Source organism: Oncorhynchus clarkii, chromosome 7 (assembly GCF_045791955.1).
Source record: "Oncorhynchus clarkii lewisi isolate Uvic-CL-2024 chromosome 7, UVic_Ocla_1.0, whole genome shotgun sequence".
Classification (NCBI taxonomy): domain Eukaryota; kingdom Metazoa; phylum Chordata; class Actinopteri; order Salmoniformes; family Salmonidae; genus Oncorhynchus; species Oncorhynchus clarkii.
This window is the reverse complement of record NC_092153.1, coordinates 33,573,601-33,589,218: the sequence shown is the minus strand read 5'-3', so window position 1 is coordinate 33,589,218 and position 15,618 is coordinate 33,573,601. Positions and strand designations below refer to the sequence as shown.

At 42.8% G+C, this 15,618-nt stretch overlaps 1 protein-coding gene and 1 pseudogene across 1 annotated transcript; both read right to left on the bottom strand.

The window, feature by feature from the left end:
• Window positions 1–1,203: 1,203 nt before the first annotated feature.
• LOC139412587 (odorant receptor 131-2-like) lies at window positions 1,204–2,166 on the bottom strand (annotated as a pseudogene).
• Window positions 2,167–2,207: 41 nt separating this feature from the next.
• On the bottom strand, window positions 2,208–9,337 carry LOC139412586 (odorant receptor 131-2-like). The gene is made up of 3 exons (XM_071159298.1): window positions 8,490–9,337; window positions 5,643–5,682; window positions 2,208–2,243 (listed from the first exon to the last, which is right to left on the bottom strand). Exons 1-3 carry the CDS (start codon window positions 9,299–9,301, stop codon window positions 2,208–2,210), a joined length of 888 nt encoding a protein of 295 aa, XP_071015399.1. The 5' UTR covers window positions 9,302–9,337.
• Window positions 9,338–15,618: the final 6,281 nt, after the last annotated feature.

Below are 15,618 nucleotides of genomic sequence, written 5' to 3'. Positions count from 1 at the left end.
AGATTTAGCCTATTCCTGGGCTGAAAAGCACATTCAGTGGAGGTTTTTATTTCATGAGTAAAATGTATCTGGGTCCAGGAAACTGGACATGCTGTATACTGTATAGTGGCCCTTGAGCAATGGAATTTGGCACTGTTGCTTTTCTTTTGACAATACCACCATCTGGTGTCCAACAGCCTTACCTGCCTAAATATGGTATTTATACTGCAGGTACAATCTGTACAATGCAATATATGTGAAGATAGATATGTTCCCAGAATTATTATCAAACGAGAGCATCTTAAGACCCGGCTAGTCATTTGAGTGCGCTCTGATTTCTAAAGTAATTGCAATGTAGCAACAAGTGTTTTCTGTATACATAAACTCTATACTGTATCATGTTCCGCATGAATATGAAACTCCAGACATTGTACTGTGCTGAATATAAGAATGAGTATTTAACATCAGGCTAAATTTCCAAGATATTAGGTGTGTTCACTCTGGTTATCTACTCCGATTTCAGAGCACTCTGGTCTGAGTGTGTCAGAGCGCAGAATAACTGATGAATTTACAAACGAGCAACACCCGCTAAATATGACCGGTGTCAGTAAATGTCTGCAAAAAAGGTAATTCAACTATTGCCAGCAGCTCAGTTACAGTCACTAACGCTCTAGGGGTGTGTTCGTAAATTCAATCTGGAATGCTAGAGTACACTCAGAGTGCACTCTGGGCATTCGTGAATTCGTGAATTCAGAGGGTTGTCAGATTACACCAAGATGCTCAAACTTCTTGAGAGGTTGCAAGGTGTTCTACCAATGTCATTTCAATATTGTAGCGAATTCAGGTGGTAGCCCCAACTGGGACTCAAAAACTCAGGTCCAGCAACTGTCAACCCAACACCTTCCGCCAAGAGATCCAAACCCCTTGATGAGGTCGCTAGGTGTTGGGCTAAGGTCGCTACAATATTGAGTATGTAACAGAAAATAACAGAGGAGACTAGTTAGTAATTAGTGCTCACAAAGACCAAGGTGCAAGCACAGAATTATAATTAGATTATATTTTTATGGTTGCAAGCAGAGTGATGATATCAGTGGGTCCAGTGATGACCCCAGATGAGGGCGATGAAAATGCAGGTCCTGTGCAGATCAACACTTCAATACACAGTTGACACATCCAGCCCATTCTGATGCAAATGATATGATTATGAACAGGTTACAATTTACCCTACCGCTTTTTTGAATTCACTTGAACTTCAGTGGGCTTTATTTGGATATCATATTGTTTGCATGAATAGTAAACTCTCATATACTTGGCAAATTTCTGATCTCTTAAACCGTAAATCACTGGGCTTAAGAGACGTGGCAAAACATTGGTGAAAAGGAAATTTGAGAACAGAATGGTTGTTCGCTTATTTGGGAAGAGAGACAAGAGAATCATATTGGTTAGGGGCGTGATATACCCCAGCATGCAGAACAGAAGCTGAACCCCATGTAACAATATTGTGTTACGAGCCTTTCGAGCCGACGCTGGGTCTGTTATGGCAGCTTTTGCAGCAAAAAGGACCTTAAAATAAGTAACGAACAATGTCAGAAATACAAATGACAGGTTAACAATATGGACCGCCGTGGATGTAGCCTCATGATATGGGGAACCATAAACAGCATTGTTATAACATAGAACGCCTGTGGAAAAAATTGTGAATGGTTTAGTAGCTAGCACAATGATGATGTCACTGAGTGCAGGGATGACTGCCACACTCCAGATGAGGCAGATGAGGATGTAGGTCCTACGCACTGTACAGATCTGAATATGATGCAGGGGCTTACAGACAGCAATGTAGCGCTCTATGGCCATGCCTGCTAAGTTCAATGGACTGTTTCTGTTGGTTGTGCTTGTGATTACAAGCATCATACAGCAAACAAACATATTCAGGCCATATGGAAGCGCATATGTTATAACCTGTAGCATCATTGCAAAAGACAGCATAATCATGTCGTTGATCACCAGGTGAATGTATAGAATATACCTCGGGTCACTGTAGAAGACATGACTCTTGAAGAAAATATACACAAAGGTTCCATTGATGTAGTTGATGATTACACCCAGGGCAATTGTTGTGAAGTTTTTAATGAAAGCGTCATTGAAGTTATCCATTGCTCTGCTGTTGTTCATCATTCAGTTGTTCATGAAAGCAATGTTGAATTGATTTCGGCCTTTGGTGAAGTTCATTACTCGTTGACTATCAAGAAGTACTTAGACAGTACCTGACAAAGAAAAACAAATATTATTCAGAGTTTCAGACAATCCCCATAAGCAGAGATATGATTACAGGGATAGCTTAAACTTGATATACTGTACAATGAAAAAGGTAACAATGAGCCTTACTGTTTTACTTGGGACTGAGCTGGCTGTGACTACAAATTAACACACCTAGCTAGCTTAAAGTATGGTATTAGTGCGGAATTATAGTGTACATGTCATTTTGAGTTTCTGCTTGTCATCAAGTCATTGTAACACTAATAGGAGAAAAGTTGTTGTAATATTCTTGTCAGTAGCTAGGTTTCCATCCAGTTGGTGACAGATTTCCATCAAATGCACCTGTTGCGGATAAAAGACTGTTTGTGGTGATGTAGTGCACATAAAAATAATCACATTTTCAACTCTACTGATGGTTTTGTTCCCATGTTTTGCGATGTACCCACTCTGGTCTTGGCACATGCCAGCCAGGAGCTGGCATATACAGTGAGGTTAGGATAGCCTACATGATTAGATTATTATGGCAGCCAAGCATCGATCATCATGTATCCAGAATAAGACCCTCAAATTATTGCAAAGGTGCATTAATCACTGTATGCACTTTCACCACCTTGTGGAGTTCATCATAAAGTGTATTTCATCTGTAGCCTAATAAACTGCGTTCTTTCCCGCGTGGTAGTGGAAGTACCACACTATATCTCGTGACTCCAAGATTACTTTGATATAATGGTTATTATATCAGTATTTGCTCATAAAGGCATTTCCATTGCAATTTCTCACATAATTTATTTTACAGACACAAAAAGAACCCACTTTATCTAACTGATTTTGTTTTGTCGACATTTGGAAAGTTTACCGACAAATTTGATGTTTCCATCAGGCCTGTCTTGAAATTTTATCAGACTTTACTCGAATAAAAAGGTTGGATGGAAACCTGGTTAGTCACATTAATTATTATGTTACAACTAAAACCTGCACAACACACATTAATCTAATGTACTCACTAAGAAATTATAATTATTGTCATTGCTGTCATCTCATCTCATATTTCATCAATTGGAATGATTCGTGATAATTCCATTTAAAATTGTTAAGAAGTAATCCGTTGGCCTATGGGCCTATGTTGTTTCGAAGAGTTGCAAGTGAGATTTTCGAATCCCTAGTCTCCATCTGTAATCAGCGTCCACATGATGAGAAAGGCTGTAAAACTTACCACACAATGCCTGTCTGACTAGCCAGTAAATTTGTGAGGCGAAGCTACTGGTTTATATAGATGCATTTTGACACATCTAAGTGAGATGATGTAATCGATTGGGGAGTGAGGAGTCAGTAGAGCGGGAGGGGATGGTGCATGATCATTACAGCCAAAGTCTGTCTTTTCAACAGCACAATCCGCCCATTTGCTTGGTAAACTGAGGGATAGGGCTGGGGAATTGAATTTAAATATATATATATATATCACCTTTATTTAACCAGGTAGGCAAGTTGAGAACAAGTTCTCATTTACAACTGCGACCTGGCCAAGATAAAGCAAAGCAGTTTGACACATATAACAACACAGAGTTACACATGGAGTAAAACAAACATACAGTCAATAATACAGTAGAAAAATAAGTCTATATACAATGTGAGCAAATGAGGTGAGATAAGGGAGGTAAAGGCAATAAATAGGCCATGGTTGCGAAGTAAATACAATATAGCAATTAAAACATTGGAATGGTAGATTTGACAGTAGATGAGTGTGCAAAGTAGAAATACTGGGGTGCAAAGGAGCAAAATAAATAAATACATAAATACAGTAGGGGAAGAGGTAGTTGTTTGGGCTATTTATAGATGGGCTATGTACAGGTGCAGTGATCTGTGAGCTGCTCTGACAGCTGGTGCTTAAAGCTAGTGAGGGAGATAAGTGTTTCCAGTTTCAGATATTTTTTGTAGTTCGTTCCAGTCATTGGCAGCAGAGAACTGGAAGGCGAGGCGGCCAAAGGAGGAATTGGCATTAGGGGTGACAAGTGAGATATACCTGCTGGAGCGCGTGCTACGGGTGATGACCAGCGAGCAGAGATAAGGCGGTACTTTACCTAGCAGGGTCTTGTAGATGACCGGGATGAATGAGGATAGACAGTTTAGAAGACTTGACATGATAGTATTAAACTTATTTGAAATATTGGTAACACTTCCGATGAGTACCCTTTACATAATGCATTATAATCGCATGTATAACGCCTTATGAGCTATGCATAATGCATTATAATGCATCTAACTGCACTCATAAAGCACTATAAGCACTATTAGAATGCCGTATGAAACGTTGTAAAGTGTTACATAAAGAGGTATTCTTCCATCATGTTTGGTGCACAAGACAGATTTAAGTGTGTGGGAGGTTGTGCAGTGGAATGAAAATATACCCATTAATGAGCACATACAGTATAAAGTTGTATTTCCTAATGTGCAGTGAGGTAGCCTAGTGGTTAGAGCGTTGTGCCAGTAACCGAAAGGTGGGATTATGACTGAACGCCTCTATCGTATCCCTGAGTTGACAAGGTAAACCTCTGTTGTTCTGCTCCTGAGCAAGGCAGTTAACCCTCTGTTCCCTGGGTGCTGAAGATGTGGAGGTTGTTTAAGGCAGCCTTCTGATTCAGAGGGGTTTGCTTACATGCAGAAGACATATTTCAGTTGTACAACTGACTAGGTATCCCCTTTTCCTTTTATACCCATCAGTACAAAATAGTTGAAATTGCTTGCTCAATTAGTGGCAAACTTTCCATGGGGTTGGGGAACCATACAAGGAAAGGATAACTGAAATGGGAATGTGTGAACCTGAGGATCAACCACACGCACTGAACAATAAATTCATCCCCCTGCCATCTCCCTACTGTAAATTTCAAACAAGATTAATACTGTAGGGTAGTGATGGGTCGTATCCGAACAAACAGCTCTTTTTGAACGGCACTTTTTGGTGGACATTGGGAATCGAAACAGCTTGTTCATTCATTTAGCTCCCAAATCAGAGAATGTATAGAATTTATCCCAGGAACCCTGTAGAAGATATGACTTTTGAAGAAAGTACACACGAAAGTTACATTAATGTATTTGATGATTATGCCTACAGGGCAGATGTTATGAAGTTTTTGATGAAAGAGTAATTTAAGTGATCCACTTGGCTGTTGTTCATCATTTCAATAGTTTAAATAAAGGGCTGGAAAGTGTCATACAATTTGAATATTTTGTGAACTTTCCTTTTAATCCTTAATAATTTGGCATTAAGCATCGGTGCAGCGTTTATATATCTTTAAAACACTTTTTTAGCATTGTCATCAAATCACATTAACTATGTAATATTGCATAGCATTGTGAGACTTAAGTGTAGCTACTACAACACAGAAAAGTCTGTTCTGAAGAGCATTTACTTTGTTCTTGAAAAACAGAGAACTCTTTTCTTTCACTGTCCTGGAATAACACAGATGAGACAGAGAGTGCTACTTTATATACAGAGTTACTTTATGTATGATATCATACACCAAAAGGCAAACCCTAAAGACTGGAAAGGGGATGATAAAAACAGGTTAATTACTTAGCAGTAATATAGTGATATAATTATCTGAGCCTATAAAAAAATCTAAAATGTTAATGCTTGTGTGATTTAATCTGATTTGTTATACAGGCATCACATAAATTAGTAGGTCCTGGTTGTTAGTAAACTGTACATGAAGAAACAAAAAGACCTGCAGCCCTGAACACAGTAAGCTGCCTTTAATAGTGGCTTGTTGTCACTAGGAAGGAATACAGTGGTTTTGTTTCTTTATGGATGAATGACATTACATTGTTCCGTGACATTGTTCCATGGTATTGAACCAAATTTGATTAACTGGATCTGTACAAACAATGGTAAAGGATTAGCATTATATTTCAAAGCTTTAAATGGTTTATTAATAAAGACTCAATGACAATGAACACATAAAGAATGTTGTAGTAAACTTACATTTTAGGTTATGGTAGGGTAACACAGTTGTACTACACCAGGGCTGCCCAAACCTGTTCTATTCAGTTTATCAACCAACTAAATTATTAGAATAAGGTGTGCTAGATTTGGGTTGAAGCGAAAATCTACAAAAAGGTAGCTCTCCGGGAACCGGGGTTGGGCAGCCCTGTTAAAACACTCTCAGGGGATAAATTTAAACATTCTCAAGAATCCAGGGGTAGTTGATATGTCCACTGGAATGCAAGGAAATGTCTCTTAATATGCCTTTTACTCCTTCCGGTTATCATGCCGATTTTGTTGGATCTATAGGTCCGTCTATGAATTTGAGTGGTTACACACACGCACGTAAACACACACACACACACACACACACACACACACACACACACACACACACACACACACACACACACACACAGTTCTTATTTTATTTACACCCTGTAGGAATGAGTCATTGAGTCATTGAACGTGTTTATCCAGCAAACAGCATTATGTTACAGTATAAAAACATAATGACAATTTATGACATAATATTCAGTGTTGTCAAGTGGCGCATATACAGTTGAAGTAGGAAGTTTACATACACCGTAGCCACATTTAATTCTGGTAAAAATTCCCTGTCTTAAGTCAGTTAGGATCCCCACTTTATTTTAAGAATGTGAAATGTCAGAATAATAGTAGAGAGAATGATTTAGTTAATCTTTTATTCCTTTCATCACATTCTCAGTAGGTCACAAGTTTACATACACTCAATTAGTATTTGGTAGCATTGCCTTTAAATTATTTAACTTGGGTCAAGGGTTTCGGGTAGCCTTCCCAAAGCTTCCCACAACAAGTTGGGTGAATTTTGGCCCATTCCTCCTGGCAGAGCTGGTGTAGCTGAGTCAGGTTTGTAGGCCTCCTTGCTCGCACACACTTTTTCAGTTCAGCCCACACATTTTCTATAGGATTGAGGTCAGGGCTTTGTGATGGCCATTCCAATACCTTGACTTTGTTGTTCTTAAGCCATTTAGCCACCACTGGAATTATGTTTGGGGTCATTGTCCATTTGGAAGACCCATTTGCGACCAAGGTTTATCTTCCTGACTGATGTCTTGAGATGTTGCTTCAAAATATCCACGTAATTTCCCGCCCTCGTGATGCCATCTATTTTGTGAAGTGCACCAGTTCCTCTGCAGCAAATCACCCCCACAACATGATGCTGCCACCTCCGTGCTTCATGGTTGGGATGGTGTTCTTCGGCTTGCAAGCCTACCCCTTTTTCTTTCAAACATAACGATGGTCATTATGGCCAAACAGTTCCATTTTTGTTTCATCAGACCAGGGTACATTTCTCCAAAAAGTGTGATCTTTGTCCCCATGTGCAGTTGTAAACCATAGGCTGTCTTTTTTTATGGCGGTTTTGGAGCAGTGGCTTCTTCCTTGCTGAGCGGCCTTTCAGATTATGTCGATATAGGACTCGTTTTAGTGTGGATATAGATACTTTTGTACCTGTTTCCTCCAGCATCTTCGCAAGATCTTCACAAGGTCCTTTGCTCTTAGGAGACAGAACGCGACTCCTTCCTGAGCGGTATGATGACTGCGTGGTGCCATGGTGTTTATACTTGCGTACTATTGTTTGTACAGATGAACGTGGTACCTTCAGGTTTTTGGAAATTGCTCCCAAAGATGAACCAGACTTGTGGAGGTCTACAATTTTTTTCTCAGGTCTTGGCTGATTTTCCCATGATGTCAAGCAAAGAGGCAATGAGTTTGAAGGTAGACCTTGAAATATATCCACAGGTCCACCTCCAATTGACTCAAATGATATCAATTAGCCTATCAGAAGCTTCTAAAGTCGTGATATAATTTTCTGGAATTTTCCAAGCTGTTTAAATGCACAGTCAACTTAGTGTATGTAAACTTCTGACCTACTGGAATTGTGATACAGTGAATTATAAGTTAAATAATCTCTCTGTAAACAATTGTTTGAAAAATTACTTGTGTCATGCACAAAGTAGATGTCCTAACCAACTTGCCAAAACTATAGTTTGTTAACAAGAAATGTGTGGAGTGGTTGAAAAACGTGTTTTAATGACTCCAACCTAAGTGTATGTAAACTTCCGACTACAACCGTATGTCACTGACAAGGACCACCACATTTTTCACCCATCACTACATGCAATACTTCATATTCTATCCATTTTCCCAGAATTCAAGCAAAATGTTCCTATCACCTGAACTTGAGATTCACTTTCATAGCTGGCCACAATCTAGATATATTGTTCCTAGGTACCTTGCCCAGTATTTGCGGAACTTCTCGTCCCTGAAACCGTAGATCATGGGGCTGAGGAATCGTGGGATGATGTAGACCAGCAGGAAAAAGATGTAACGGATCTCCAGGACAAACTGTGGGAAGAGAGCGATGAGGGCTGCTTGCAGAGAGGGGACTACAAAAGCCAGCATGCATAGCAGCAGCTGCACCCCGTGGAGTAGCACTGTATTCCTTGCCCTCTTTATGGACACTAGGTCCGTGGAGGCAGCATGTGCCGTTAGCATGATCTTACAATAAGTGTAGAGCAGCGTGAGCGTCACAAAGGAAAAATAGATGCTGTCAAAAACAGCATTCTTGTAGTAGATGGAGCGGTCCCGGAAGATGAAGGAGTGATCGCAGAAGATGGAGGTGCGAAAGAAGCCCAGGGGCTCCTTGATGAGTGTGACCAGGAGGTCAGTGAGAGGCACGGCCACCGTTAAGAACAGGATGACCACGATGAGGGCAATGGTGCGTGACACTGTGCATGTGTGCCCGTAGTGTAAGGGGAAACAGATAGACAGGTAGCGCTCCACGGCCATACCGGCTAATATGAGAGGGGTGGAGCGTGTGGTCAAAACGGCAGTCATCACCAGCAGGCAGCACACGGAAGCATGGATCTTGAAGAAAATGTAGCTGACTACGTATAGTGCCGTGACCAGGGTGAGCTGCAGGGCGTCATTTATGACCATATAGATGAACATGATGTAGCGCGGGTCCTCATAGAAAAAGTTATGCTTGAGGAAGGTGTGGACCATACTTCCGTTGATAAAACTTAGGGCCAGCCACACCAGCATGGCCACAATGTTCTTGGTCAAGGCGGTGCTAAAGCTGTCTTTAGGATAGCCACCACCTCCAACTGACATCTGGGATGTGAAGTTCATGTCCAACAGGCTGGCTGTAGAGTTCATTTTCTTAATGGAGAAATTGGAGCACATTTCAAACAAATTGCAGTCAAACATTTTTTGTCTACAGTAAGTCAACATTTTTGGTTGTCATTGTAAATAAGTGTAACTGTTCTCATCTGGTAAAAGTAATTTAAAAAAAAAATAAATATAGTATCTTTCCCTTAAATGACACAAGAAGAAGCCTTGATTTTTTAGCAGTCCTTTGTTAAATGTGAGGCCACAGCTAGCCAAAAAAGCAATAAAACTAGGAAGATTCTGTAAACTGTCTTAAACTGATTCAGTGTCTTCTTGATTCTTGAAAATGTTAGATAAGCATCAGATCTGGAAATAATTGCCACACCAACTATGCCATGTTAAGTAAAAGTAGCTATTCTACAACAAACAACAAATCCGTACAATGTTATGCTAATCCACATACTCACCTTTTAATGTTCTTAAATTGAATTAATTTTGTAAAAATGATATATAGCAAATACATAGTAAATAATGTGTAAACCGTTACATCATGATAATTAAAAAACTGAACTTAACTGACAAATCCCTATAGTGAGAAAGTACTGCCCTAACGTAGTACTATTCAGAACGTATTGCTCTACTAAAGCAAACATTCACTGGCATTGCAATGAAGCATCAAAGCATCAGCATGTAAAATATTGTGTTCACTTACCTTCTGCGTAACTTACATTTGACCAAACATCCCAGATTCATATCTGCCTTATAAAGGACTTGGGGTTTTGTTGTTATTTATAAGGATGTTGTGATGTAAGAGGTCATGCATTAATAAGTGTCAGGAGACCATGGATATCCACCGTGTATCAAGCTTCTTGTCACGATCGTCGTAGTGAGGAGACCAAAGCGCAGCGTGGTGTGAATGCATAGTTTAATGGATGACGAAAAAACACAAAGTACACTGAACAAACTAACAAAACAACAAACATGACTGCTAATGAACACTGTGCTAACGTGCACCATAACATAGACAATAGCTCACAAACCACAATACAAAAAAGGCTACCTAAATATGGTTCCCAATCAGAGACAACGACAAACACCTGCCACTGATTGAGAACCATATCAGGCAAAACACATAGAAACAGACTAACTAGACATGCAACATAGAATGCCCACTCATATCACACCCTGACCAAACAAAACACAGAAACAAACAACGCAAATAATGGTCAGAGTGTGACAGTACCCCCCCCCCCCCCCCCCTAAGGTGCGGACTCCGGCCGCAAAACCTAAACCCATAGGGGAGAGTCTGGGTGGGCATCTGGCCGCGGTGGCGGCTCTGGCGCGGGACATGGACCCCACTCCACCATAGTCATTTCCCTCTTCAAGGGCCTCTTTAGAGTGGCGACCCTCCCCTCCGTTCTTGGGTCTAAGACCCTAATTAAAGACCCCACTGGGCTGAGGAGCGCCTCTGGACTGAGGAGCAGCTCCGGAATGGCTGACGGCTCTGGCAGCTCCTGGCTAGCTGACGGCTCTGGCAGGTCCTTGCTGGCTGACGGCTCTGGCAGGTCCTGGCTGGCTGACGGCTCTGGCAGGTCCTGGGTGACTGACGGCTCTGGCAGGTCCTGGCTGACTGACGGCTCTGGCAGCTCCTGGCTGACTGACTGCTCTGGCAGCTCCTGGCTGACTGACGGCTCTGGCAGCTCCTGGCTGACTGACGGCTCTGGCAGCTCCTGGCTGACTGACGGCTGAGGACAGACTGACGGCTCTAGCGGCTCAGGACAGACTGGCGGCTCTAGCGGTTCAGGACAGACTGGCGGCTCTGGCGGCTCAGGACAGACGGGAGACTCTGGCGGCTCAGGACAGACGGGAGACTCTGGCGGCTAATGACAGACGGGAGACTCTGGCGGCTAATGACAGACGGGAGACTCTGGCGGCTCAGGACAGACGGGAGACTCTGGCGGCTCAGGACAGACTGGAGACTCTGGCGGCTCAGGACAGACGGGAGACTCTGGCGGCTCAGGACAGACGGGAGACTCTGGCGGCTCAGGACAGACGGGAGACTCTGGCGGCGCTGGACAGACGGGAGCTCCTGTAGGGATGAGACGGAGAGACAGCCTGGTGCGGGGAGGCTGCCACCGGAGGGCTGGTGCGTGGAGGTGGCACTGGATAGACCGGACCGTGCAGGAGCACTGGAGCTCTTGAGCACCGAGCCTGCCCAACCTTACCTGGTTGGATGCTCCCGGTAGCCAGGCCAGTGCAGCGAGGTGGAATAGCCCGCACTGGGATGTGCTGGCGAACCGGGGACACCATGCGTACGGCTGGTGCCATGTACGCCGGCCCGAGGAGACGCACTGGAGACCAGATGCGTAAGGCCAGCTTCATGGCACCTGGCTCGATGCCCACTCTAGCCCGGCTCGCACCGGGCTATGCACACGCACTGGGGAGACTGTGCGCTCCACAGTAATAACACGGTGCCTGCCAAATCCCTCTCTCTCTCCGGTAAGCACGGGAAGTTGGCGCAGGTCTCCTACCTGGCTTCACCACACTCCCCGTGTGCCCCCCCCCAATACATTTTTGGGGCTGCCTCTCGGACTTCCAGCCACGCTGCCGTGCTGCCTTCTCATACCGGCGCCTCTCTGCTTTCGCTGCCTCCAGGTCTGCTTTGGGGCAGCGATATTCCCCTGGCTGTGCCCAGGACCCTTCGCTGTCCGAAATCTCCTCCCATGTCCATGAGTCCTGTGTTCTTTGCCGCTGCTGCTGCTGGCCATTACCACGCTGCTTGGTCCATTGTTGGTGGGTTAATCTGTCACGATCGTCGTAGTGAGGAGACCAAAGTGCAGCTTGGTGTGAATGCATAGTTTAATGGATGACGAAAAAACACGAAGTACACTGAACAAACTAACAAAACAACAAACGAACGTGACTGCTAATGAACACTGTGCTAACGTGCAACATAACATAGACAATAACCCACGAACCACAATACAAAACAGGCTACCTAAATATGGTTCCCAATCAGAGACAACAACAAACACCTGCCACTGATTGAGAACCATATCAGGCCAAAACACATAGAAACAGACTAACTAGACATGCAACATAGAATGCCCACTCATATCACACCCTGACCAAACAAAACATAGAAACAAACAACGCAAATAATGGTCAGAGTGTGACATTTCTTATTTTTTACCCCATGCTTCTAAAATGTTCAACATGGTAAAGCATGGTGATCAAGGGACTTTCAATGACCTACAGAGAAGAGAGCAGAAAGTATGTTAAAACCTCTTCAGGATTAACCCCTTTTTTTCAGTTTTCTCCCAAAATGACATACCCAACTCTAACACTGGGAGTTGCAGTGATGGTACACGACTGTAAACAACCAATTGGATACCACAAAATTGTGAAGAAAAAAATGAACAATTGATATTACAGCGTGTCAATTAATATTTGCCGTTATATCACTTGAACTTCTAGATGCCTTAAAGCTGAAATCCGTAAAGGGGAGAACAGTGCCACTGTTTGACCCAGCGCCTTTGTTATTGTTTTTGTCTGCTGTTCTATTGCAATGATGTCTGAGGGAAAAAAACAGTGTTCATAGTTGGAAGAAACTTCTTTGTTGTTATAATATCGCAAATGGACTTGGCAGTTTCAATAGTCTCGCGTTGCCATACCTCCAAAATCACATCGTTGTCATGCCTCCCTTGGAGATCTGGAGAATGTTGTATTAGAAAAACGTTTGAAATTTGGATTGGATGTTACATTTCACGAACCCTCCCCCCACACACCTGTAGAAGGAGTGCTGTGTGTTATGTGCGACACCGTTTTGCGTCCGGGTAGTTGTTGCCTATGCTAGGTTCAAGTGCTAGTTTTCAAGTTATCATGTGTGGCCAACAGTCTGCGATTCATATTTACTGAAATTGAAAGTGGATTACGCTGGTAAGTCAAACGTCACAACACGTCCTAAACTGCTTCGGTGACTAACATACTTTTTTCCTTGTCTCCATTCATCCACATGTATGCTGGCTGTGCTATGCTACCACCAAAAATAGTCAAGATTAACCATTATTTTGTTTTTGTAAGGACCCCAAAAACATGGAGGCAGTGGGAGAACCTATTCAAATAAGTAAATACAAAAAAACAACACAATTGTTAAAAAACATTTTTCTATGTAATAAAACATTTTATTAGCTAGCTAGCTGGGCCCAGTAGTCAACTGAGCTGCTAGCTATCTAGCTAACTTTACACACTGTTTAGCTAAGTGAAGTAAATGTAATCAGCTAGCTAACTTGCTATTAGCTAGCTACTGTATCTTGATGCAACCATTGTAAATAAAGTTTTAAAAAACAAGATTCAACAACTGAGACATAAAATGAACAAGTTCCACAGACATGTGACTAACAGAAATGGAATAATGTGTCCCTGAACAAAGGGGGGTTCAAAATCAAAAGTAACAGTCAGTATCTGGTGTGGCCACCAGCTGAATTAAGTACTGCAGTGCATCTCCTCCTCATGGACTGCACCAGATTTGCCAGTTCTTGCTGTGAGATGTTACCCCACTCTTTCACCAAGGCACCTGCAAGATCCCGGACATTTCTGGGGGGAATGGCCCTAGCCCTCACCCTCCGATCCAACAGGTCCCAGACGTTCTCAATGGGATTGAGATCCAGGCTCTTCACTGTCCATGGCAGAACACTGACATTCCTGTCTTGCAGGAAATCACGCACAGAACGAGCAGTATGGCTGGTGGCATTGTCATGCTGGAGGGTCACGTCAGGATGAGCCTGCAGAAAGGGTAGCACATGAGGGAGGAGGATGTCTTCCCTGTAACTCAAAGCGTTAGCAGTGACAATAAGCTCAGTCCGTTGATGCTGTGACACACCGCCCCAGACCATGACGGACCCTCCACCTCCAAATCGATCCCGCTCCAGTGTACAGGCCGCTCCAGTGTACAACGCGAATCTGACCATCACCCCTGGTGAGACAAAACCACAACTCGTCAGTGAAGAACACTTTTTGCCAGTCCTGTCTGGTCCAGCAAAGGTGGGTTCGTGCCCATAGGTGACATTGTTGCCGGTGATGTCTGGTGAGGACCTGCCTTACAACAGGCCTACAAGCCCTCAGTCCAGCCTCTCTCGGCCTATTGCGGACAATCTGAGCACTGATGTAGGGATTGTGCATTCCTGGTGTAACTCAGGCAGTTGTTGTTGCCATCCTGTACCTGTCCCGCAGGTGTGATGTTCAGATGTACCAATCCTGTGCAGGTGTTGTTTCACATTGTCTGACACTTTGAGGATGATCAGCTGTCCATCCTGTCTCCCTGTAGCACTGTCTTAGGCATCTCACAGTACAGACATTGCAATTTATTGCCCTAGCCACATCTGCAGTCCTCATGCCTAAGGCACATTCCCACATATGTATTTGATTTAACCTTTATTTATCTAGGCAAGTCAGTTAAGAACTAATTATTATTTTCAATGATAGCCTACGAACAGTGGGTTACCTGCTTTGTTCAGGGGCAGAATGACAGATTTCTACCTTGTCAGCTCGGGGATTCAATCTTGTAACCTTTCGGTTACTAGTTCAATGCTCCAACCGCTATGCTACCTGCCACACAGGGTCCCATTGAGCAGGGTCCCTGGGCATATTTATTTTGGTGTTTTTCAGAGTCAGTAGAAAGGCGTCTTTACTTTTTTATGAATTATCTTTGAAAGACAGGGTCCTGAAAAAGGGTTGTTTCTTTTTTTACTGAGTTTATATACAGTATATATATAAATGTATTTGTACAATTTTTACATGTTTTTTTACATAGCGGTGCAGCCAGTCCACAAGGTGGCGCAGCACCTCACTTACATTCTTTGGGGCAGGTAGTGTTGGACTAGTAACGAAAAGGTTGCAAGATCAAATCCCTGAGCTGACAAGGTAAAAACCTGTAATTCTGCCTCTGAATAAGGCAGTTAACCCACTGTTCCTAAGCCATCATTGAAAATAAGAGTTTGTTCTTAACGGACTTGCCTTGTTAAACAAAAGTCAAATAAAAAAAGAACCCTGTTATATCTTATATGTCAGGGGTTATACTGTATGTGTAGGGCTACCTATGTTAGCAAATACAGTTCAACATCACACAATGTATAAACTTATTACAATTTGATCAGGCCAACCCTGCTGGAGGTCTGCTGGGTGTGCAGGGTTCTGTTTAAGCCCAGCATTAACACTGCTGATTCAACTGATCAAATATAATGAGTTGATAA

What these genes read in the sequence shown, in the direction of transcription:
- LOC139412586 (XM_071159298.1), bottom strand. Translation starts at nt 9,301, where the DNA reads ATGCTGGTGTGGCTGGCCCTAAGTTTTATCAACGGAAGTATGGTCCAC. An exon ending in TTCCGCAAATACTGGGCAAG is followed by an intron (nt 5,683 to 8,489) that starts GTACCTAGGAAC and finishes GTGTTATTCCAG; the next exon opens with GACAGTGAAAGAAAAGAGTT. An exon ending in CTCTGTTTTTCAAGAACAAA is followed by an intron (nt 2,244 to 5,642) that starts GTAAATGCTCTT and finishes TTTCTTTGTCAG; the next exon opens with GTACTGTCTAAGTACTTCTT.